The following is a 24,749-nucleotide window of genomic DNA, read 5'->3' on the forward strand; positions in this document are numbered from 1 at the left end:
AGTTTCGAATCCAACGGGAGAGAAATTGCGTACACGAGTCTTGCATCAGAGCGTAATAAAGGCGATGAGCGTTCTTTCATCAGAGGGGTGGGACCGAGGGGGACGGAAAAGAGGGGGGAAAAAAGTTTTGTTCCGTTTTGCCGTGGCGAACTTCCGCCGCGGCGCCAAGAAAATCCAGTTTGTCCCCGGATGAATATGCATGGCGAATAGAAACACGGCAAAGAGAGGAAATATAGATATCGTTCTTAATGCAACGCGCAAAGATATGTTCACGGAAATACAGGAGAAAAAGGAGAAGGCTAGAGGAACTCACCACCGCCCTCTTTCTCCTTTCGAAATGAGAAATGCCGTTTTTATTCAAAGGATAAAACACAAAGGAGTAACGATTTGAAAGCGACTATGAGACAGTTTTAATGAAATATTCGATTGATTGAGAAAGTACCAAATTTTCTTTGAGTATCATCAAAACTCCTTGGAAAAATCTTTGTAGAATCTTTGAGAAATCTAGTTTTCATGGTCCTGTTCGGTTCTAGTAGGTCGTAGTAGATTTATTCGATGCAATTAATAGATAACCATCTAGTTATAACGAATCTACAGGAAATACCTCGTTTATATTTGATCCACTTGTAGGCTATCGAATCGCGATACTTCTGATAACTGTTCCATCCCCTCAATGGTGCGATAATATTTTTCCTGAACGGCTGGAGAGGAAATACGGGAAGCAGAAAGGAAGATGTAGCGTGTACCTTAATGGAATTTCCACTCGCACGAATTGCTGCGACCGAATGATCCACAGGGAAATACTTGTTCGTGCTTTTCGCGCTTCTTCTCACTTGTCGTCGCGATCTTACATCGTCTTATAAATAATTCCGAATTCCTTTTGGTGAAATTTTGAAATCTAGATAATTGGATTTTTATATCAGGTCCGGTGATGTCATCTCGAGTTTCCAAAGATGAGACATTTTTACAGAAATTACGATGGGGATATTAATAAATTTATTGGAAATGAATTTTGACAGAATTTTCCTAATAGAAATGAAAGGCATTTTTCATTTCTCTGTGTACCAATAGCAAATGAAAAGTTAATATCCGCAGGAAACAATCGTGGCACCATCCGCGTAAAGGGAGAACACGGTGCATGTTTCATACTTCGATCACATAACGATCATTTATCGATGCAAACGAAAAACTATGTACGTACATCGCTCGATAGGAAAGTGAATACAAGCTGGTGCACGATCGAGCGTGGTCGATCGAGAAGAAAAAATCGAGTTGACCGATTCGTTGGTTATTCCATTAACTTTGGTAGGCGCCGGTAACGAAGCGAGCTTCGGTTCAGGGTGCAATGTAAATTGCCGGCGAAACAAAAAGAGAGAAAATTGAGGGACGAATAGCGGCGGTAGCCGAGGTGCGTATGGAATTTCCGGTGATGTCCTTTGAGCCTTCGGTGGCTGAATCAAGTAAAATGCATCCGGAACTGACGTGCCCGTGTAGTTTTTCCTTTTCTTTCCATCGATCGATCGATTCCATGCTCTCTTTTTAGAAACTATTTTGTATAACGTACAATAATTGACAGTATTACATATATTTTATAATAAATAAAAATTGATATGTTTTCTCTACATACCAGATGAATTCGTTGAATTTCCTTCGAACTCTAGCACGGCTTCATCGTTCCCAAAGGGTTAATTTTTCAAAGTTGAATGGAACGATAAAGATCAGAAGTTTCGGTGAAAAAAAAAAATTCATCGACTTACGTTTTCCGTACGTACCATCCCCGGGAAGATTAATGTTCGCTCGAGGATTATTCAGAAGCTGCTCTAAGAAGATACGTTGGTATTTCTGACAGAACTTTTTCGTTTCTACCCTTTGTACGTTGCTGACACGTGGATCGATAGCAAATTGATATCGTAAACAGTAGATACTCTTCGAGCTCTAATTAGATGAATCCAGCCACAATACCCCTGCCCGCTTTGTTTGAAACGGAATAATGAAATTGTATCAATGATACGTAAATTATGGATCATGTTTCCAATTAGATAACATAATGAACAATGAATCCCATCGAACGTTCTTCTCAGGAAATCAGCTCAAAGCGGTATCCGTATCGTCTTTGTTTGATTTCAATTTCTCGAGGAATGGAAGTGAAAAAATATTTGTCTGCCAATCCAGCGGGTAAACGTATCAAGAAATCTAATAACGTAATTGCACAGAAGGAGAGAGAATCGACGTACAACCTGCTTCCGAAGATGAAATATCGCATAAAGAAGAGAATAATATTGCTGCTACCTTGTGATATTATAGTATTAATTAATTTTAAATAAAAAATGGCAAAGTTGATCAAGAAATAACAACGACAAAGGAGAGTAAATAACACAGAAGGTAAAGACCATTCGTTTCCATTCACGGCCGCGGATATGTTCATCGATTCGCCATTGATTCCCGTAGTAGTGCACCTGTGGCACCAAATATATACCTGCTCGGCGTGTGCATGAAATATATCGTCTTTGGTCCGATAAGATCCCGGGACCTTCCCGAGACGGGCGTCACTGACGATAAAGTCGAACGTTGTAACGACGATCCGTCACTCGGCCGTTTTATCGTCGCCGTGAAACCTTTGCGAAAGAGATAATACCGTGGGACAAGTAGGAACTTTCCGTAGTCGTTCGTCATTGATCGCGTCGTCGACGGGAAAAATGTTTTCGCGAGTTCTACTCTCGTTTCTGCTTTCTTCGCTCGCTCTTTGCATGGCGGCGGACGACGTGGTACGTATCCCCATCGTTTGCTAAAATTCTGTCAAATTTCGATTCAGGCTGACGTGGCCAGTGAACGAACAGCTTCAATCAAGCATAGAAATTAAACGATGTCTTAATTTCTTAATTGCCGCTTAAGGGATTAACGCTTTCTTGCGCAACACGCGTCAGAAATTCTAACAGAATATAGTTTAAAAATGTCTGAAAAATTGTTTGACGGGTGTAGTATATCTTCTTAGTCGTCAATCACTTTTCGCCAGAAACTTTGAACAACGAACGGTTGAAAGTTGTCGCGCGTTTCTCGACGAATTCCGCGAATTTTCGACGGATTTTCAGACTGTTGGCGGAGACGGTTGCTCGCGGCAAACGAGGTAATTCACGGCAGCGAACGTCGCGAGATATTAGTCGACAGGTGAATGCAAGCTGGCAAAGGAAGGCGCGGAGGTTTCGGGAGTTAAACGCGGCAACCGGTGTTAAATTCCTAGCTTAACGAAGTCGTAGGCGTTCGACGCTCTTCCGGCAACTTTAAACCGGAAGTTGGACCGTACTAGCCGACTCTATAACCGTCGCTTGCTTCCTTGCCGCGCGCACCGTCTCGTAAACTTCCCGCCGCGCTTCGAGTCCGGCCAGTTGTCGCGCGATTAAGCTGTTTACGCGGCTGATATTGCGTTTTCGGCTCTCGCGATTCTAACGAGGCGAGTTGAAAGTTTTAACGAGAACCGGAAGACGCCTGAAAATCGTCGAATTTCCCTTTCTCTTATTAAACGTGTAAAATATCTCTAAGAGGCGCGAATTTCCAAATTTCTTATCCTTTAATTAATTCTCTTAACGGGGCTTTTGTTTACCGATCGATAATCCGGTTCCGTTAAACGGTACAAAATGGTGGTAACACGTGGCGCATGTTGAAAACAAGGCAAAGCAACGGGGCATGTTGGGAGAATACGCGTCGAAAACTGGATTATAAAGTTTCGTTGCGTTATCGCCGCTTAAGGGATTAACGCTTTCTTGCGCAACACGCGTCAGAAATTCTAATCAGTTCCGTGTTGCACTTTGGAATTTAATCGAGCTTCTTGGTCAACCTCTCTGACCTACTCACAGAATCTATACTTTTCAGAAAACAACCACTAAAGCTAACGAAAATTCCGTTCTATCGGAATCGGCAATTCTCCTGACGGTTTCTGCTTGTTCAGCTGGATCCGTCTTACTTGTCATCATTCCCTCGTTGATTTATCAGTAAGTATTCTCTTAAAGTGACAATCAACGTGTCGGTAATCAGGTGATATTATTTACTATTTACTCGATATCCATCGATTGTCATGTCACACGGGACCGCACGCTTTACGCTAATGAAAGAAGGTGTTCTTTGAAGCTGATAAGGTTAATCGCGTCCGCTAATGAAATCGCCCCGTACCTTGCCTTCGCTTTATCGGTTTAATCTGTGTCGTATATCACCTGATATCTGATCACGGTCTCCCTTTCTCCAATCAAATTACGTCTACGTCGAGCTCCTACACTTCTAGCAGAATCACGCGGCAAACAATGATATTTCACGGCTTTGTTTTTCAGCAAACTCGTCCGGAGGGATATGTACGACGATGTTTTCTAAACAAGGCCAACATTTACATCGAATAGGGTAAAGGATCCATGTACCGTGCGTGGCATGAAAGCTTTTGAAAAATTTCAATATTTTTTATTTATTCTGAGAATTTTAACTAATTATTAAGCATTTCTATAAGTTCGGTCCTTTACCTATAATAATAATAATTATTATTATAGAAATTAGTTAAAATTCTCAGAATAAATAAAAAATTTTTTTGAAATTTTAATTATTATAATAGTAATAGCTTAAACAAATCCGAGACAATGCGAAGGGATGTTAAATATAACCGAATAAACGCGCATCAATTGCATTGGGGATTTCGTGACATGACAACCACCGCTGTTCACATTATCCAAATTTTCTACATATATATTTTAAGCAAATTGGCTCATCACGAGCCACAAGGGCTCTCCGGATGATCGTCCGCATTCATTTTTAACGAGGCTGGGAAAATATAAAATTATATATTCAAAATTATTTCGTTGCTCCGATGGTAGAGAATTTTTTGGCGATCGTCGAAGGGTGAGATAGGTAGGTTGAAATAAACTTTCAAAGCCTGCGAATGATCACTGTTTGAAGTTCGCGTTCGTGAGGACTTGATAACGGGATTGCAGCGAGCCGATGGAGGCTGCGTTTTCGTTCGTTGCAGCGAGCCGATAATTTCAGGGAAATGGAGAACGTCGCGTCGCGTCGGTTTGGATAACGGCAGCCTGCCGGCCCCCGTGTTTGTTAACGCACCCTATTGAATAATAATTCTCTCTGTCAACTAAATCGAGTCGGATAATGATAACGTCGACCTCGTTTATTTACCAAAAAATAAATTAAACGAAGGAATTAGAGAATATTGAATATCGATGAAGTTTTTATATTGCCATTTTAATCCAATTTTAAGCCTTCCCCTGATACGTCAAGATTGTTAATTTTTGATACTTTGATACCATTAGAAGTGTGAATTGAATACCTAGATGACAGTATCAAGAATGAGAAATCTCATTTGCGTGTAACACGAAGTAGGAAAGATTCGTTCGTTTATGAAACGTGTCGAAAAAAAAAGATTTACCGATTTTGAACATGACGAAATGTCGATCGTAAAATCGCGTCTCTCGTCGAGGAAGCAGGCGCGATAATGTAAACCAGTGTACATAAAATTTTGACGGGGTTGAAATGGTAATATAAAGTTTAATGCGGCCTCGAACTTCCACGGATTATGATCGAGGAAGGCTTATCGTCGGAACTCTGGTATTCCCTTTCTCATCGCATTGCAAATTAGAAACGTTTCTTCGAGGCATGACAATGCGGAGGTTTTATGCCTCGCAGAAAGCTCGCAGGAATATTTCGAAGGAACTCGCTTCACGATCTAGCTGCCGCAACTTTTTTCCACCCGGTTCGTATATATGCGTACAGTTTCAATGTATAATTTCATTCGACTCCGTGGAATAGCACGGGAATTAGGTGTCGTTGAGTGTTATAATTCTTTATATTTATTGGAACATGTAATGTGCCCTCCAAAGTTGAAACTTGCCTCCGTCAACCGAGTTTATCGATCGTCCACTAAGAAATATTACATTTTAAATAAATAAAATATTATATATGAAAACATGAATTCCTGATTTATTATCTGATGATAATGGACTGTAGTTTCGATCGTCGGTATAATATCAGCGAAAGGTAAGCAGATATATACTAAATAATCATTTTACTTCGATTGCAATTTGAAAAAGATTTCGTTCCCGCCATCTACTGGTAGCACATTGCATTTCCGCTAAGGAGATGGAAAGGTCGTTTATTTAAAAAAGAAGGTATGTATTCATCAGCGACTACAGATTCCAATTTTTCTATAGAAAGTCTATGAGTCGCACATTTTAGCTTCGGGATCCTTAACACCCCGGGATGATATTCGGTATGAAGACAGAGACATCGGTATATTCTTATATTTCCTTCTTTCAGTGTTTTATACTCTTTCCAGGTCTAATCTTTCACTATTATAGGTCATATCCATTACTATCTCGCGATTTGTTTGGTTTTTAGGTCTTATATTTTGTTATTTGATCTTATATTTCACTTGTCGGTATTACCTACCGTCGGTATAATTGTCACATAATTTATCGACGTCAGAACCGGAGTTTGCGTATCGACATTATGGCATCTGGCGTGTCAGAGAACCCGATGCACCGATGGCGCTCTCTGCATACAGACCTGATAGTATTTTGGGGTGTCAGGGACCCGGAGACCACCTCCGCGCGCCGACCTAATATCATCTTGGGGTGTCAGGGACCCCGGTGACTGTCTGTCACGGTATGCAAAGGCTGTCACCGGCGCTTCGAGTTCCTGACACCTCTCGATGATGTCAGGTTCGTATAAAGAGGGCACAACATGTATAATAATCTTCCTCTAATTTCTTTTAGGAGTTTATTTAATTTACTTTATTTATTTTCTTTCCTTTCATTTTACCCCTTTTATTTCACTTTCTCCAGTTGTTTATATAATTTTATCCCTCTTTATAGACCAAAGCCACCCCCTTCAGTTATTAATTATTTTACTCTTCTTTATGAGCCAAAATTCACGCTCCCTAACTATTTATTATCCTACTCCTCTTTATGGACCAAGGCCTCCCATGGCAGATATTTATTTCTTCATTCCTTTTAGGAGCCTTGCGGGGACTACCGCTAAATCACTGTATCTACGTATCCCTTACATGCCTGCATCCATTATATCCCTGTATCTCTTACATTCCTGCATCCTTTACATCTATGCATCTCTTACATCCCTGCATCCCTCACATCTCTGTATCCCTTACATCCCTGAATTCTTTATATCTCTGCATCCCTTACATCCTTGAATTCTTTGTATCCTTTCATTCTTTACATCTCTACATCACTTACATCCTCGTATGCCTTACATTCCAGCATCCTTTACATCCCGGCATTCCTTACATCCATGCATCCCGTATATCACTGAAACCCTTATAATAAATATATTATAAATACACCGGTTCGAGTAAAGGTAAGTAAAGGTAAGTAAAGGTAAGTAAAGTTTCGTGAGTCCCATTTTTTTCAATTCAAATTTAGTTCCATTTTTTGCCGCCAGAGGGCGCTGTTCCGACGTCGAAAATTTAGTTCACATTTTTGCCGCCAGAGGGCCAACATTTTAGCATGATTTAGTTCCTTTTTTTGCCACCAGAGGGCGCTGATTCAACGTCGAAAATTTAGTTCGCATTTTTGCCGCCAGAGGGCCAACATTTTTGCATGATTTAGTTCCTTTTTTTGCCACCAGAGGGCGCTGATCCAACGCCGAAAATTTAGTTCACATTTTTGCCGCTAGAGGGCCAAAATTGTAGCATGATTTAGTTCCTTTTTTTGCTACCAGAGGGCGCTGATTCGACGTCGGAACCGCGCCCTCTGGCGGTAAAAAAAGGAACTAAATTTGCACCAAAATTTAAGCTAAAATTTTTTAATAAAAGGTGCTGATAAAAAATAGAAGCAAATTCGCAAAAAGGAATGCAGGAATGTAAGGGTTACACAGATATAAAGCATGCAGGTATATAAAGAAAGCAGGGATGTGAGGAATGCAGAGATGTAAGGGATGCAGGGTATAAAAAAAAGTAGGGATGTAAAGGATATAGTGATGCTGGGATAAGGAATGCTGGGTGTAAGGGGTGAAGAGATGTAAAGGAACCAGGGATGTAAAGGATGCACAGAGGAATAATAAAATTAACATGTTCTTCTTCCTAATGAGTTTATTCAACAAGCTAAGAAGAGAAATACAACAAATTAATTGAACGCAGAAGATGAAATAAGGGTATATGTATGTTTAACAGGTGGATCCGCACCTCTCGGCAGTCGCTATAATACTGAGGGGTTCCACTTTGCTGTCGGTCGAACGGTTATCAACGGTGCCGCAGCCAGCTACCTTTACTGAAATCAGTGGGGGCATTTTTTTACAAGACACCCGTCACACCCTCGGGGGAGGGTGGACGGGTAGTGTGGGATTTTTACCCACTAAAACCACCACGGTGACCTTCACTGACGTTGTAGGGAGGCTCTGGGTACTTAAGTATAACGCCGGAGCCTCCCCCGTCTTGCGTGCTCGGCATTTTTTCCAGGGGAGATCTAAAGTCAAACCCCCCTTAGAGCCAATTTTCTTGACCGACAACGGAGGTCACCCCCGCTGTCGGCCTTTCCATGGGGTCGCGCATAATAACACCCGGAGCCCCCGCTCCGGACGTCTGCGACCCAGGATTACGCGTTCTGCAATATTGTTACGCAGCCAGATACTTTGAATTTCTGGTTTTGCAACATTGTTGCACGTACTGAATGTAGGGATGTACAGGATGCAGGGATAGAAATGCAGGGATTGATTTTCATTTATTAAAGATCAAACAATTATTGAATTTTGTATATATGTGTAAATAACTGAGAAAAGAAGTTAAGTGAATAACTGAAATTAGAGGAGAATTTAGGTCAATTAAATAACTGCGAAAAATAATTACGGGCACTAAATAAACAACTTAGACATGAAATTGGATAAATTAAATAATAACTTAATCTATTTATCAAAGTGCATGAACTAAATACAAGCTTCTCAAACAATTATAATTATGTTAACATTAAAAAGTGTAAACTACTCCCTCAAATGAAACAAAATTAATTTCACTTGAAAGGAACACAGTCTTTCCTTGATTCTTTAATTGCAGCCTTTGCACAACGTTATCCTACACCTTCTAATCCTACCATACCAAATGTACTCTAATTCTATCTTCTATAGCAATGCTAAGAAATGTTCTACAGTTAGAAGATTGCAAAATATCAAACGACAAGGAAGAGCATACTTTTAAGCTCGCTACTTCGGAATGGAAAATTTTTGCAAACTGCAAAAGAATTCTTCTGCAATGTTACCACCATGGGACACACTGTGGTGCTTTCTCACCATGGTGTTTCTTATAAGTGGTCCATTGTACTCACCGCAAACGTTTCCGATGCACGCGATATATCCATTCTTGATGAAACATCAGCCATTGAAGTGCTCCATATTTTTCCATCAATGGTCGAATAACTATCAGGTGTCATCTTTTCTTTCGCGATTCGCAGCTGCTAGATTTAGGCCTTTGGCGATGTAGTTGCGAGCCCGATGGTAAGTTACACACCTCCATAATACAGCACAGTCTCAAGACGATATGTTACAGTTCGTCTATATCAGAAGAGTAATAAAATTTCATAATATATCATTCATCAAAAGAAACAGCTACCTACATATTAGTTACGATGTAAATACCTTACTTCTCTTCATTTACGAATGATTTGATAATGAACAGTACTTGAATTCTACCACAATTCAACTTCTGATCAAAGAAAACCGCGGCAGTTAAGGCAACAATATTACTGTAATTTACTTATAACCCACAGCTAACATTGCAATACAACACTTGGAGTAAATGCAAAGAATAATACAGTAAACTAGAATGATACTGTGCGTGTAAAACTCGATCGCATCGTAATGAATGATTAATCAATTTGAAGGGTTGATTTCCATAGGCCGTTCTTGTGCGAAAAACTTCCATCAGTATAGAAGCTGTCTGCACTCAGAACGATCAGTACCTCTCGATTCTAAAAGAATATCCAACAAGATGATCCTGACTTTTCACAAAGTGTTCGATCTACTCGAATTGGCGGGAAAGGTGACGTGTACCTGGCCGGAAGATTCGAACACCAGCAAATGGACAAATATTTTACGTAATTTTCGTTGGATCTTCGCGTTGATCAATGTGGTCGTCTTATTGGTATCCTTAGCGTTGGGTGTCTATCACCATCGAAGAGATTTCCTCCTCCTAATGAAAACCATGTCCGAGGTCAGTGCAACCCTGGATGTATTCTGTGACCTGATCCTCTGCAAAATGAACAGCACCCAACTACAGGTAATCATAGTCTATTATATAAAAAATCTAAAATTACATTAAATATCTACATAACGTTTTGTTCAAGCCAGATTTTGATTCAAAGAATCAGGAAGTATTTGGAGACGGCAGGCGAGTACGAGAATCATGTTGTACAAAGCTACCTGGATCGTTACAAAGAATTTTACTCAGTGATCGTAGTAGCTTACATTGCAACTGGGATTTTCTTCACATTGGCGCCATTATTCTTGGGCCAAAATCTACCAGCGGATGGTTGGATCCCATTTTCCACCGAGTCCTTTGGAATATATTGCATAGTTTACTTCGTAGAAGCCTATTGCATCTGGCAGGCAGCACTCATCTTCGTCGTCGACATCATGATTGTTACTCTCTTCTGTTTCACCGCTGCCAGGCTGGATATATTAGGCTCGAAGTTGAAACAAGTAAACTGCCGCGAGCTGCTGGTAAGCTGTATCAAAGAACATCAAGAGATAATAAGGTAAATTAACGCTGTTTTATAGAAGAGCTTAGTTAACGACTTTAGAAGTTGAATTGAATTTTTTAAATGGTATTGGGTGTTTTGTATTAGATTTTTGGAAGATACCGAAGACGCTGTTCAATTTTTGCTATTTAAAATGAACGTCACGATTGGGATCGCTGTCGTATCAGCAACTTTCCCAATGCTTTACGTGAGTTTAACCTCTTCGATAAATTATCATTATTGCAAATGAATATTTTCTCATAACTTTAGAACCAATCGTTGGCTGTAACGGGGCAGTTTTTGTGTATGCTTGTATCAGTCTGTGCACGAATGTACATTGTGTCCTGGCCGGCTGACGATTTGAAAGAAAGTGTAAGCTTGCAAATAATAAAATTAATCGAGATTCATTGAACATGGAACTCTACGATACATGTTTCCAGAGTCTACAATTCTCAATCTCGGTTAACAATATTCAGTGGATAGGAAAGTCACGAAAAATGACAAACATCGTATTGATTATGATGCAAAGGAGTCAGAAACCATTTCTGGTTTCAATGGGTGGTTTGTTTCCAGCACTTTCATTGGAGTATTACTCGCAGGTAAGCAGTTTTATGTAAATTTCATTTAGATTAATTTTAACCTATTGAAAATTACTATAATTATTGTTTACGATGATTCTTCAGTTTTTGACTACCATGTCTTCCTATTTTATGGCAATGAGAACCATGATAGAACCTTAATTTTTCCGGTATGTAGGTGTACAAAAATTATAATCAACTCGTTGCATTTTTAATAAAAATTGAACAACTTTGAGTTTCCTTTTAGATTCACTATGCAACCAAACTCGATTATTGAATAATTTTATCAAAACTGATTCACTATGTGTTTCGAAACAGTGTGTTATCTTTCAATCTGTTCACCTGACATCGACTTTCATTTCTTTCCATTTGTCTATTATTAGAATTTCTTAAAATAATTGCATTATTTCAGTTGAACATGGAAAACGAAGTAAGATATCAAGTCATCACGTAGATTACTGTACAATTAATCTCTCCAATAAACTGTACACTTAAATAAATGAAAGAAATTATTTTTACCTGCAAAGAAAGCTGCAGTACATTTGTAAATTGAATTGCATAACTTCTTTGGCGGTTGCACAACGACTCCACTGTTAAGGGTTGAAAATCGCCTAGGGTGAAGCAATGGTGTATAAAAGATAGGTAAATCTACCAATTAACTTATTTCCGCAGGCAACTATTTTCTATAATGTTCGCTGCATCTAACGTTACACCACAGCACACCTGTAATCACTTTGGAAGAAAAATATTACCTATCACGATATTATGCGTGTGAAATTCAATTCTATCACGGTGAATAATTAATCAATTCGAAGGATCGATTTTCATCGTTCGTTCTTCCTCGAACACTTCCATCAGTATAGAAGCTCTCTTCGCTCTAGAACAGTACCTAATATAATGATCGCGAATATTCACGAAGTACTGTGTCTGCTCGAATTATTTGGAAAGTTCACTTGCCTCTGGCCAGGAGATTCGAATTCTAGCAAGTGGAAAATTATTTTACGTGACATTCGTTGGACGTTCACGGTGGTCAGCATCGTTCTCTTGATGATATCCCTGGCGTTTGGCATCTATCACTATCGAAACGACCTTACCATCCTGATAAAGACCATCTCCGAGTTTACTTCGCTCGTGGAGGTGCTCTTGAACCTACTGCTGTGCAAAATCAACAGAGCAAAATTGGAGGTTGCATTTGTTTAATGTATTGACTCTTTGAGGTAGAGGATCTTTTCAAGTGTACTTTTCACTGGGTCGAATATACTTTTTTTCTGTAAAACGATATCATGTACTGAAGTGTTAAATATATATTGTTAATTGAAAAATATTTTGTTCAATGGAATTTTAGAGTTTATTAACAGGCAATAATAATTAATATTTAAGAATACTCAAATATGTTTTAGTTTCTGTATTTTTTCAGAGTGTGAAATGTCGCCTTTGTGGCAACATTCGACCTAGTGAATAGAAATCTGGGTTAAAAAGGGTTACAAAGAACGAAATTATAACTTCTCTGTTTGCATTTTTATGAATGACTTTTCACTGACTATAGATTTTAATCAGAAGAATGAAGATGCACCTGGAAACAACAGACAAATATGAGAACAAAGTTATACAGAGCTACATAGATCGTTACAAGAAATTCTACTCGATGGTAGCGATGTTGTATATTTCAACTGGAATTTTATTCTGTTTGTTGCCGTTATTTTCGAAACAAGAACTACCAGCAGATGGTTGGATTCCATTTTCCATCGAGCCCATTGGAATATATTGCATCGTTTACTTCGCGCAAGTATATTGCATTCTGCAAACTGCACTCAGCTTCAGCTTTGACTACGTGATCGCTATACTCTTCTGTTTCACCGCGGCGAGATTAGATATATTAGGAACGAAGATGGGACAAGTAAACTGCTGCGAGCTGCTGGTAAGCTGTATCAAAGAACATCAAGAAATAATAGGGTAAGATAATATTCTTTTACATTTAAAAACATTTTGATACATAAAAGTGGTGTTATCGTAGATTTTTGGAGGATACCAAAGCTGCTGTTCAGGTGTTATTATTTAAAACGAACGTCACGAATGCATGTATCGTCATATGTGCAGCCTTTCCTCTAATTTATGTGAGCTTATTAAATTTAAATTGGTAAAACCAGTTTGGTTATTCTAAATTGATATTTTGCGATAAAATTTAGACACAATCAGTGGCTGTAACGGGGCAGTTTCTTTCTATGCTGGGCGCAGGCTGTGGACACATGTATCTTATTTCCTGGCCATCGGACGATTTGAAAGAAAGTGTAAGTCGGCTGATAATTAAATGAATTAATTAAGCGGAATAGAGAGCCACGTGATATCTACTTGCAGAGTCTGCGGTTTGCGATATCGGTGAACAATATTCAGTGGATAGGAAAACAACAAAACATGGCTAGCAGTGTATTAATCATGATGCATAGGAGTCAAAAACCATTTCTCATTACGATGGCTGGTGGTTTACTTCCGCCCCTTTCGTTTGAATACTACTCGCAAGTAAGTAGAATTTATTTGACTTTCAATGGAATTAATTTGGGCTTCGAAAATTGCAATTATTATTGCTAAATTTGTAGTTTTTGACTACTGTATCTTCCTATTTTATGGGGATGAGAACCATGATTGAATCATAATTGCCCCCTGTAAGTATCGATCAAAAAGTTTAATAAATAAAAATTGAGCAACGTTAAATTTTCTTCAAGATTCAATAGAAAGATTATGTGTTCCAAGAAGATGTTAAAGCGTTCAATGACTTTACCACATTGCCATTGATATTGGTATTTTATCACAGAGTACAGTAATGTATAAAATAAAGTTACTATTTAGTAAAGTTACTCTCGCAAACTACGTACTCAAATAAAATAAAATAATTTTTACCTGTAAGAAAAACTGCTACTTTCTAATCAATGGGTAGCACTCGAGTTGCATAGCGTTCACGATGATTGCACGTTAACTGTTAAGGGATGAAACTGCAACAGCTAAAGCAACAATGTATAAAAAATACATGTACCAATTTACTTGCTTCCCTCGGGTAACTGTTTCCTATAATTTTCGCAAAAATACAAAATACTGATAATTCCTTCGTGTAAAGAATACCTCAGCCTGGCGCGATACCGTGCGTGCAAAATTCAATCGTATCCTAGTGAATGATTAATAGATCGGAAGGATCGATTTTCTTTGGCCGTTCTTGCGTAAAACTTCCATCAGTATGGAGGCTGTCTCCGCTCGGAACGATCAGCATACCCAGTCTCTGAAAGAGTATTCGTTAAAATGATCGCGAATCTTCATCAAGTATTGTGTCTACTCGAATTGGCCGGCACTTTCACGTGTACCTGGCCAGCAGATTCGAACAGCAGCAAGTGGAAAATCATTTTACGTAACTTTCGCTGGACGTTCGTGGTGATCAACGTGATCCTGTTGATGATATCCCTGGTGTTTGGTATCTATTACTATCGAAACGATTTTGTCATCCTGATGAAGACCATCTCCGAGCTGACTGCACTTTTGGAGGTGCTCTTGGACCTGGTCTTCTGCAAAGTATACTGCATACAGCTGCAGGTTAAATTTGCTTTCTCTGCTTACAATTTTTAATTCGTAAAATTATTCGTCTATATAATGTTATATCGAATACAGATTTTAATTAGGAAGATCAGGATGTATCTGGAGACAGCTGGCGAGTACGAGAATAAAATTATACAAATCTACGTGGATCGTTACAAGAGATTCTTCTCGGTGATAGCGATCGCGTATATTTCGACTGGAATTTCGTTCAGTTTGGCGCCATTATTTTCGAGACAGGATTTGCCAGCTGATGGTTGGATCCCATTCTCCACCGAACCCATCGCGATGTACTGCATCGTTTACTTTGTGCATACTTATTGCATCCTGCAAACTGCACTCTGCATCGGCGTCGACTTCATGATCATTGCTCTATTCTGCTTCACCGCAGCCAGACTAGACATCCTGGGGATGAGAATGAAACAAGTGAGCCGCTACGACCTGCTGGTAAGCTGTGTCAAAGAACACCAAGAAATAATAGGGTAAGGTAACTCTGTTTCCTAGCAGATTCCTGGAATCACGATTATAATTTAATTAAAGAAGGAATTTTGATGTTTCGCACCTCTTGCGTTTAAATAATAACTCTCCTTTTATTCAAACGGCGCGATGGCTAGATTCGTGGAGGATACTATATCTGCTGTTCGGGCTTTATTATTCAAAACGAACATCACGATGGGAAGCGCTGTCATATGCGGAGCTTTCCCCTTGATTTACGTGAGTCTGGCCTTTCTGCACGGTTCGTAGAGTAGTGTAGTGGTAGAGAAACGATAATTTCGTTTGCAAGATGACTCTGATCATTCTAAATAATTATTTCTATGATAACATTCAGAACCAATCGTTGGCTGTAACGAGTCAGTTTCTTTGTATGGTGATATCAGGATGCGGACACCTGTACGTTATTTGCTGGCCAGCTGACGATTTGAAAGAAAGTGTAAGCTTGCTGAGAACGTAATTCAAACGAAGCAAATCATCATTTTATCAGAAACACTTATTCGTAGTTAAATTATCCATTGGTTAAATGTATAGCTTTCTGAAATCAGAGTTACGCTGAAAGTTTTGAGAATCGACCTAATAAAGCTATTAGGTGTTACAATTTTGGATAGCATTCTCAAAATTTTCAGTCCAATTTTGTAATCACGAGGGTATAATACAGAAAGCAAGTGCAAGTCATTCTCGCAAGTGCTCGCCTAATCATTCATCACTATGCATATAAATGTACGTCTAAGAAATCAGTGGCACAGATTTATTAGACTACATTTTGCTGCCTTAATTGCTTGACATTGCAATTTTTATTTTAATAAAACACGATATGTACCTGTTTCCAGAGTCTAAGGTTCGCGATATCGGTGAACGATGTGCAATGGGTAGGAAAGCCACGAAAAATGACGAACATCATATTAATTATGATGCAGAGAAGTAGAAAGCCATTTCTGATTACAATGGGTGGTGTGCTTCCGGCTCTTTCGTTGGAATACTACGCCCACGTAAGCAGATTTCATTCAACTTCCATGGAAATTAATTTCAGTATAATTTTTCAATGAAAATTTCAATTTTTAGTTTTTGACTACCATATCTTCCTACTTCATGGCAATGAGAACCACGATTGAATCATAATTTTCAAATTTTATAAACTGCTAAGAAAATAATAAATTCATTCCCACCACGTGAGTCGTCGTGTAATTAATTTTTCTTTAAACTACACCCTTGAGTAAAATGAAAGAATTTCCACTTACAAGAAAAAAAACAGGCTTTCTTTAGTCGCACCGTTGGCAACACGCTATCCAACACTTTTCACTCAGCCGTGTATAGATTCTCCATGGAAAATGGAAACAGGCATCCGGTAAGAAATCATTAGGGGTTGCGCAGATTCTATTCAAAGAACGTGCGGTATTCTCACGAACTAGTGAAATAGTTACAAGCTGATGAATGTTGATTGCATAGCTAGCTTCTGACGCGTTACTTATTAATTTTATCTTGCCCTCGGTGTTGCGCGAACTAAACAACTGCACGATTCGAAAGAGATATCATACACGCATAACATCGGTTAAGGAAACGGTGTACAATGGTTAAACTATTTGGAAAATTGCATACAATTGCTAGTGAAAATTATACACCTCGCATTCTTTATACAGATCGTGCTAACTTTGTAGATAAATTTTAGTGAAACTTTGTTATTCCTTTTCTGAAGCTCAGTCCTCTAGTAGAGTGTACGAAGACCTTCGTGAAAACGATAATTAAGTTTTAATTTTATTTTATGAAAAGAAGTTTTCTCGCGTTACGAACTGTACTTCGATCGCAATATTTCTTCGAGTGATGTTCGTGTTATTTCACCCTCTGGTTATGAAGCTATTCTACCCTCTTACGGTATGCAACCCTTCGTTTCTTTGTAACAAAGAATAGAATATATAAAAGTGGAAGGGTTGCAAGAAGAATTCTCTGAAAAATATAGGGGAAAGGAATGAATCCAGAAAAAGCTATCGCGTTCACGAAGCTCAGTGTTCTTCTGACTTGCACTTGGCCACCTTCGCCTAGAACAACGAAAACTCAACTCTTCTATTTTAATACATTATGGTTCGCTGCTTTCGCCAGTGCGATAGGGTTGTTCTTGCCGTTGCTCAGCGCTATTTACGAGTACCGCAATGATCCGATCGTTCTTGGGAAAAGTGTGAGTCTTTGCGCGGCCGTCGCTCAGGTGACTATTAAAATGATCATGTGTCGTTCGCAGCAGAAGCAATTTCAGGTAAGATTCTTCAACGATACGATTACCAAAACTAAAATTACAATTATTTTTTTCAACCATCGAAATTTCACGATTTTCAAAATTATTCAATAATTTATCACAGAAAAGGCTACTTTCTAGGTGCTGTACTTTGACATGGAGGAATTCTGCAAACGTGCCACGCCGTCTGAAAGAATCGTTCTCCAACGTTACGTGGACAGATACAAATACTTCCATGGCGTTTACACGCTGTGGTGCTTTCTCACCACGGTGTTCGTCATAAGTGGCCCATTGTACTCACCGCAGACCTTCCCGACGCACGCGATATATCCATTCTCGGTGGAACGTCAGCCACTGAAATGTTTCATATTTTTCCATCAATCGTTGGTTGGCTTTCAGGTGTCGTCCGGTATGGCCACCGATACTCAGGTAGCTCTTCTCTTGCGATACACGGCTGCGAGGTTCGAGCTTCTCGCGATGCAGTTGCATGCCGCCAAGTCTGGCCGTGAGTTGAACGCCTGTATAAAAGAGCACAGTGAGCTTCTTAGGTAGTCAATAAATTATTTTCATAATTCTCTATTCTTAACGGTAATCTATTAATAATGTGCTGGATTTTAGGTATACAAGAAAAGTGTGCGAGAGCGTCAGATTTTTGGTATTGGCGACAGTCGCGACGACAACCATAGCCGTGATATTTGGCAGTTTAAATTTGGTCACTGTGAGTAACATAATTATAAAATTATTTCTACCTCGCATTTTCCTCTGTATAATTTTTCCATGGGAAATAGAGATTAAAAGTTTCCAAATTTTTGTTGAGAATAGGACCAGCCGCTGCCATTGAAAATTCTTTACGCGATCATAGTATTTAGCGCCAGTGTGGAGCTCTTCATGTACGCTTGGCCCGCTGACAATCTGATGCGTATGGTAATAAAAATGATTTGAAAAATTGAAGAATCTACTATTTAAATAAACTCGATCCTCTGCATCGCAGAGTGCAAGAATTGCTATAGATGCCTACAATACTAATTGGTTCGAAAGTGACTTGGCGATGCAGAGGAAGATATATTTCATCATTCGGAGGTCTCAAAAGCTGGAAATTATTCGTATCAATGGTATCGTGCCAAGGTTATCATTGCTTTACTACGCAAAGGTGAATTGACCTACATATTTTTACTATGAACATATAAAGAGAAAAATGATTATCTTCTTCTATTTTCTAGTATTTGTACAAATCCACCTCCTATTTTGCCGCACTGAGAATCATTGTTGAAAAATGAACGTCGATTGAAATCATTTGGAACACTATGCGAAATAACGAGTGTTGTGCTATGATATTGTGCAACAAAAAGGTTTCTCAGAAAGAACTTGTAGCACACAGTGGAAGAACACTACTAAACTGATTCATTCGAATAGCACTGCCTTTGAAATTGATTAAACGATAGAAAGGATAGAAAATATGCTTTCTTGATTACCCGCTCTTGAAATTCTTCCAGAACGGATATACAACAATTTGCAACCTGTTACATACATATGTCAGACTTCCCATGCCAGTATATAACACCTGTCATGCTTGTTTTCTTACTAACCTGGCGAGGAACGGAGAGAATACTTTGAAACTATCATTAAGGCTAAATAATAAAGGGGTGTATTATTTTTTATTAGAAGGAAAGGTTTGCGTAACGTCGATTTACAACACTTGCATTCGTTTCCTGTAGCAATTCTGAGTTCATTCGAGTATCATTCGTTTTCTTGAAAATTGTTAACCATTTCAAGACGATGGATGCACATAACAGTACCACGCGTACGATTCATCTTTACGAAACTTAAACAATTACCAACCGTGCCATCAATTTTGTGCCTAATCACCGGTTCGAAGAGTTAATTTATTATGTTCAAGAACGTAACACCGGAGAAATCGATCGCATTTACGCGTATCAGCGTGGCAATTTCCTGTTTCTTACCACTTCCTTCGCAAGCGAGCAAATTACAGGTCACCTGTCAGAAGATCCTCAGATTCCTCGTGTTTTTTAACGCCTTGTGTTTCTTTCCACCTCTGGTGAACGCTCTATTTACCTACGACGATCCCTTAAACGTCTCTCAGTCCATCTGCTTTTTAACGGGCGAGTTCCAGACATTCTCGAACACGATCATCTGCGTCATTCACCACGATCGTCTAAGGGTAACGAAGAAAACGATTGAAATTAATGAAATAATCAATTAAGACGCACCTTGCAGGAGCTGATGGAAGCGATGCAAGTATGCTTCAAGAACGCGAACGTTCGCGAAAATCTGGTGTTCCAAAGGTACGTCGACAGGTTCGCCACGTTCTACGGGATGTCGACGATATGGGTGTACGCAACGGGAACGGTTACAGTCCTGGCCACTCTGGTCACCCCGGATCCTTTCCCGACCAACGCTGTCTACCCGTTTCCTGTCGACTACGAACCCCTGAAAACATTTATATTCCTCCTTCAAACGGTCACGATACTCGAATATGTTTCAAGCGCGTGCGTTAACGTGCTTTGCGCTTTGCTGTTACTCTTTGCCGCAGCTCGTTTTCAGACCTTGTACATGGAACTCCGCGAAGTGAAAAATGTCGACGAGTTGATAAACTGTGTGAAGAAGTATTATATCCTGAAAAGGTGTGGAAAAATGTGTCCATATGTGTTTGATGCTTGGAATATAAAGAATTATGTTGTCTTAGGTACGCGAACGAAGTGGTTAAAGCTATGCAGTTCGTAACTCTGTTCACGGTAATGCAGAGCGGTGTGGCGATTGTATTTTGCGGTATTACTTTGATTCAAGTAAGTAATTGCAACAGTATTTTCAAAATAAGCGCAATTTAATCGTCAGGATTTATTTTCAACAGCCCCAACCGTTCAGTGTGAAAGTCCAATATTTGTTTGTAATTGCGACTGCGTTGATGGAGGTCTTCATGTGTGCGCGTCCCGCTGATCATCTGTTGGATATGGTGAGTTGTTTTTAATTATATATAAATTTTAATTATGCATTTAAAAATTCTTTTCCGTACCGTATAGAGTGAAAATGCTATGCAAGGTATATACGAATCGAGATGGTACGATCAGTCAACGAGTGTGCAAAAGGCAGTGAGCATCATGTTATCACCACAGAAACCAGTGGCCATTAAAATCCCTTGCATCGTCCCAACTCTTTCATTGGATTACTTTTGCTCGGTATAAAGAATTCTTGCATACTAAATTAATCTGACGAGGATGTTTATCAATGATTTCTGATACTTTCAGTTCGTCACCAATGTGTTTTCTTTATTCTCCGTTCTACGTGCTGCAATTTCTCAAGATGTGTAACAAGTAGACTTCGGAAGTTTATACAAATGTATATTTTAGAGAAGTGGATGAAACAAGAGATTTTGTAGAAATATATTTCATAATTAGGAGATTTCAAAAATATAATTGTTTTTATGCATGTTGCATGTATCTTGCATATACAAAATTTGTTCACTAATTAGCTCGAGTAACTGTTAAAATTTGCTCAATTTTATCACTGTAGGTTTACAATCTAATTAAAGAACTGTGGTTTTAATTATACGTAAGAGTTGGATATAAAGTAATACATGTATGTATATGTATTTATATAGTATAATAGTTTAATAAGTAGAATGTTTAATAAAGTTTAATGAAATAGTTTATTTATGTTACCTTGTGTTGTATGTTAAGAAACTTAATAATACCGTACGTATCACCTAATTATTTGTATAACAGTTTGTGTGATGCACATATAATGTTAAATATATTGATTAAACAAAATTATCCAAATTTTCTAGTCCCTTCGTAAAAGTTTATTCGTCAATTGTATCTGCATATCGTAACTGCATAAACTTCCGTAATCTAGCAACGAGGATCACTTGCGGTAGTGTTTTATATGACACAACACGAAAGAAACATGTTGTGTAATAAAGAAGCTGTTAGTAATAAATAAACTTTTGCAAGATTATGTGTTGCACTTGACGTAGATATTACTCACAGAATAAAAGCACTTCTAAGCTATAGTAGGTGTAAATACATTTCGTGTCACGATGCTGGCAATCGGCTAAGCTCAGGCAAGAATCAACAACCATCATTCGATTGATAACACCTTGTAAGGTATGAACCCCGATTGAGACTCGAGAAAACATTGCACATGAAATGATATCCCGATAATCCAAAGAATTATTCTCCATTATCTCTGTTAAATAATCGAAGCCATAACACCGCATTATAGTCGGAAATTGATGAAATTTCATAAGAAATTTTAAGCCGTTCAGTAAGAAAGAAAATAATTGAATATACCATAGAAGGATGCAACACTTTGTGCTCTGTAACATGTGCTAGACTTCCCATCCCGGTATGTAACGTCTACCGTGCTAGTATTCGAGCCCCAGAATAATCATCAGATCGAATAAATTTTAAAGCTATCATTACAGCTACAACAACCATAACGTATCATTTTCTAATAGAAACGAACGATTGCTCGCGTCTTCCCTATAACATTTATTTTCCCTTTTCGAATGTACCTTTGCGCGCATCACTCGAGCGGATATCATACTCGATAACAGTTAGGTGTATTCTCAATAATGAAATTATGTTGAAAAATATAACGCCGGAGAAAGCAATCGCGTTCACGCGATACAGTGTGGCATTGACATGTTGCTGGCCAGTTTCCTCGAATGCAACTAGGTTTCAGCAGATCCGCATCAGGATCTCCAGATCTGCGGTGCTTTTAAACGCTTCCCTCCTCTTGCTGCCGTTAATATACTCTTCATACATCAACTACGTGTATAACGATCACGTTGGTTTCTCCAAAGCCATATGCATTTTAATAGCTGCTGTGCAGGTGCTCTTGAACACGTTCGTCTGTATCGTCGAATATGATCGTTTTTTGGTAAGACATCTCCCTTTTTTATCTACTATAGAGGCTAATTTGAAAGGATTTAATTACAGGAGCTGATCGTAGAAATGGAAAAGTGTTGCAAGGAAGCAAAGCCGTATGAGAGACAAGTGTATCAAACGTACGTTGATAAATACTCCACGTTCTATACGGTGTTTACGATATGGTCCTACCTGACACCGTCCACCATATCGATTGGAACATTGTTCATACCCCAGCCCTTTCCAACGAACGCTGAATACCCGTTTCCCGTTGATTATCAACCCCTCAAAACCATAATATTCCTCCATCACTGGCTCTTTCTCCTTCAATGCGCTGCGCACGTGTGCATCAACTTGCTTTGCGCTTTGCTGATGTGGTTCGCCGCGGCTCGTTTCGAGATCTTGAAGATGGAACTGCGCGAAGTGAAGAATTCCAACGAATTGATCGATTGCGTGAAAAAGCATCATAATGTGAGAAGGTACAAAAAGACGAATCGGTTGGAATAGAGATTTTGGATGAAAATAATTGTTATTTTAGATACGCGAAGGAAGTGTCGAGTGCTTCTCGGTTTATAGCTTTGATTACGGTGATGCTGTGCGGCATGGAGCTTGTGTTCTGCGGTGTTAATTTCATTGAAGCAAGTAGCGACAATAGTAGTCTCAAAATGATTCGAATATAGTCATGACGAAATTTATTTTCACCAATAGCGGCAGCCACCCACTGTGATAGTACAATTTATGGCTTTGTCTGGGACTGGGCTGATCGAAGTTTTCATGGTCGCCTGGCCAGCTGATCACCTGTTGGATTTGGTAAGTTGCATTTTAACTCTTTTCAATTTATTTGGCACGTTTTCTTTCTGAACAGATTGTATAATGAAAAACAGAAAGTACGTTGTAAAAATAAATCAAAGAAGTTTATTGTGAACTAGACCGTAAGAAAATCCGAAGAGATATCTAAGCGTGCTGAATTCAAGCTTTATGATGTTCAAATCGAAAAGTAGTCCTTTCAAGGATTATCAAGGATTATAAAGCTGGATTATAAGACAGTGCCAAGCCATGAAAGACTCGGCCAAAAAGAAATGAAATAAAGTCAGAAGACCAATAATTCTGGTCGTTAACTAATCTTAAACATAAATTTAATTTACATTGGAGTTGCTAACGATTGTTTACCCTAGAAATGAAGAGTTCTATGTACCAGTGAATGTTCAGCATTCTTGGATGAACCAAAATTTGTATTTCAATTAGTCAGTTTAATTTCTTCTAAAGTTTCTTAATTTTCGTTCAATTACAGTCATTGCAAAGTTTAGTCGATTTAATTTCTTCTCAAGTTTCTTAACTTTCGTTCACAATGATTTTGCACACGAACGAGAAGAAACGTCTTGTTCCTTTAAAATAACTAAAAGACCCGCAACATATTTATTATATTCATTTCTTATTCGAAGAGCGAAAATTCTATGCGAGGTGTATACGAATCACGATGGTATCTACAATCAACGAGTATGCAGAAAGACATGCTGATCATGTTGTTACCTCAGGCACCGGTGGGCATTAAGATCGTGTATATTATCCCAACTTTGTCACTGAATTACTACTGCTCGGTATGAAATATTTCTTATGAATAAAAAATGAAAATTACGAAACAGACTTATAAACGATTTTTCATATTTGCAGTTCGTTTCAAACGTGTTATCTCTGTTCACTGTTTTGCGAGCTACGATACAAGAAGATGATATATAACGATTGAAGGCTAATGATATTTAAAGTAGTATTAATTATAATTCAATTCCTGTAATAAAAATTTTCGAAATATTAACGGAATAAGTTAACTTCTTCATATCTTGTGTATTATTACGAAACGACGTTAGATAATATCGTTAACGAGCTCCTTCTCAATTAGGAAATTATTTTAATAAAAAATATGCGTTCAATTGACGATATTATGTTTTGGACTCGTAGAAGGTTAGCGAATGAAAAAGAAAGAAAAGTGGCGATCGCGACAATTGACAAAGTTTTCTTTTTATATAATTTTTATCAACAAATTTGTTCTCTTCTGTTCCTCGAATGTCCTGAACGGGTCTCGCCTGAAAAAGAAAAATTTTGAATTAAATGACGTATTAGTTAACACTTAATTTTTCGAATGAATTGTCTTACCTGAGAACAATAATTGTATTCCATCTATGGATAGTTTTTGTTCCAAAAGGAAAATAATGAATTGGAATAACACACACTACATCCTGAAAAGGTGTGGAAAGATGTGCCCATTCGT

The 24,749-nt window shown here is 38.6% G+C and overlaps 6 protein-coding genes and 1 long non-coding RNA gene across 7 annotated transcripts; all 7 read left to right on the forward strand.

The window, feature by feature from the left end:
• The first annotated feature begins 2,564 nt into the window (after nucleotides 1–2,564).
• LOC123988010 lies at nucleotides 2,565–5,956 on the forward strand. Its single transcript, XR_006829581.1, has 3 exons — nucleotides 2,565–2,765; nucleotides 3,868–3,986; nucleotides 4,320–5,956. It is a non-coding gene; the product is annotated as an uncharacterized LOC123988010 (long non-coding RNA).
• A 3,982-nt stretch (nucleotides 5,957–9,938) lies between these two features.
• On the forward strand, nucleotides 9,939–11,464 carry LOC114874065 (odorant receptor 30a-like). The gene is made up of 6 exons (XM_029182992.2): nucleotides 9,939–10,264; nucleotides 10,336–10,742; nucleotides 10,833–10,932; nucleotides 10,995–11,096; nucleotides 11,165–11,323; nucleotides 11,408–11,464. The coding sequence occupies exons 1-6, from the start codon at nucleotides 9,977–9,979 to the stop codon at nucleotides 11,462–11,464; spliced, it is 1,113 nt and encodes a 370-aa protein (XP_029038825.2). The 5' UTR covers nucleotides 9,939–9,976.
• Nucleotides 11,465–12,199: 735 nt separating this feature from the next.
• Nucleotides 12,200–13,953, forward strand: LOC114874073. The gene is made up of 6 exons (XM_029183006.2): nucleotides 12,200–12,487; nucleotides 12,849–13,255; nucleotides 13,317–13,416; nucleotides 13,489–13,590; nucleotides 13,658–13,819; nucleotides 13,897–13,953. The coding sequence occupies exons 1-6, from the start codon at nucleotides 12,200–12,202 to the stop codon at nucleotides 13,951–13,953; spliced, it is 1,116 nt and encodes a 371-aa protein (XP_029038839.2).
• A 637-nt stretch (nucleotides 13,954–14,590) lies between these two features.
• LOC114874083 lies at nucleotides 14,591–16,492 on the forward strand. Its single transcript, XM_029183016.2, has 6 exons — nucleotides 14,591–14,878; nucleotides 14,954–15,360; nucleotides 15,493–15,592; nucleotides 15,708–15,809; nucleotides 16,204–16,362; nucleotides 16,436–16,492. Exons 1-6 carry the CDS (start codon nucleotides 14,591–14,593, stop codon nucleotides 16,490–16,492), a joined length of 1,113 nt encoding a protein of 370 aa, XP_029038849.1.
• A 908-nt stretch (nucleotides 16,493–17,400) lies between these two features.
• LOC114873778 (putative odorant receptor 85d) lies at nucleotides 17,401–18,960 on the forward strand. The gene is made up of 6 exons (XM_029182454.2): nucleotides 17,401–17,618; nucleotides 17,739–18,145; nucleotides 18,216–18,315; nucleotides 18,420–18,521; nucleotides 18,589–18,747; nucleotides 18,818–18,960. The coding sequence occupies exons 1-6, from the start codon at nucleotides 17,583–17,585 to the stop codon at nucleotides 18,872–18,874; spliced, it is 861 nt and encodes a 286-aa protein (XP_029038287.1). The 5' UTR covers nucleotides 17,401–17,582; the 3' UTR covers nucleotides 18,875–18,960.
• Nucleotides 18,961–20,269: 1,309 nt separating this feature from the next.
• On the forward strand, nucleotides 20,270–20,989 carry LOC114873771. The gene is made up of 4 exons (XM_029182441.2): nucleotides 20,270–20,401; nucleotides 20,467–20,568; nucleotides 20,636–20,791; nucleotides 20,861–20,989. Exons 1-4 carry the CDS (start codon nucleotides 20,327–20,329, stop codon nucleotides 20,921–20,923), a joined length of 396 nt encoding a protein of 131 aa, XP_029038274.2. The 5' UTR covers nucleotides 20,270–20,326; the 3' UTR covers nucleotides 20,924–20,989.
• Nucleotides 20,990–22,138: 1,149 nt separating this feature from the next.
• LOC114874087 (odorant receptor 85b-like) lies at nucleotides 22,139–24,230 on the forward strand. Its single transcript, XM_029183030.2, has 6 exons — nucleotides 22,139–22,496; nucleotides 22,556–22,962; nucleotides 23,022–23,121; nucleotides 23,192–23,293; nucleotides 23,926–24,081; nucleotides 24,155–24,230. The coding sequence occupies exons 1-6, from the start codon at nucleotides 22,197–22,199 to the stop codon at nucleotides 24,218–24,220; spliced, it is 1,131 nt and encodes a 376-aa protein (XP_029038863.2). The 5' UTR covers nucleotides 22,139–22,196; the 3' UTR covers nucleotides 24,221–24,230.
• Nucleotides 24,231–24,749: the final 519 nt, after the last annotated feature.

The sequence above is a fragment of the Osmia bicornis genome, chromosome 7 (assembly GCF_907164935.1).
Source record: "Osmia bicornis bicornis chromosome 7, iOsmBic2.1, whole genome shotgun sequence".
Taxonomy (NCBI): domain Eukaryota; kingdom Metazoa; phylum Arthropoda; class Insecta; order Hymenoptera; family Megachilidae; genus Osmia; species Osmia bicornis.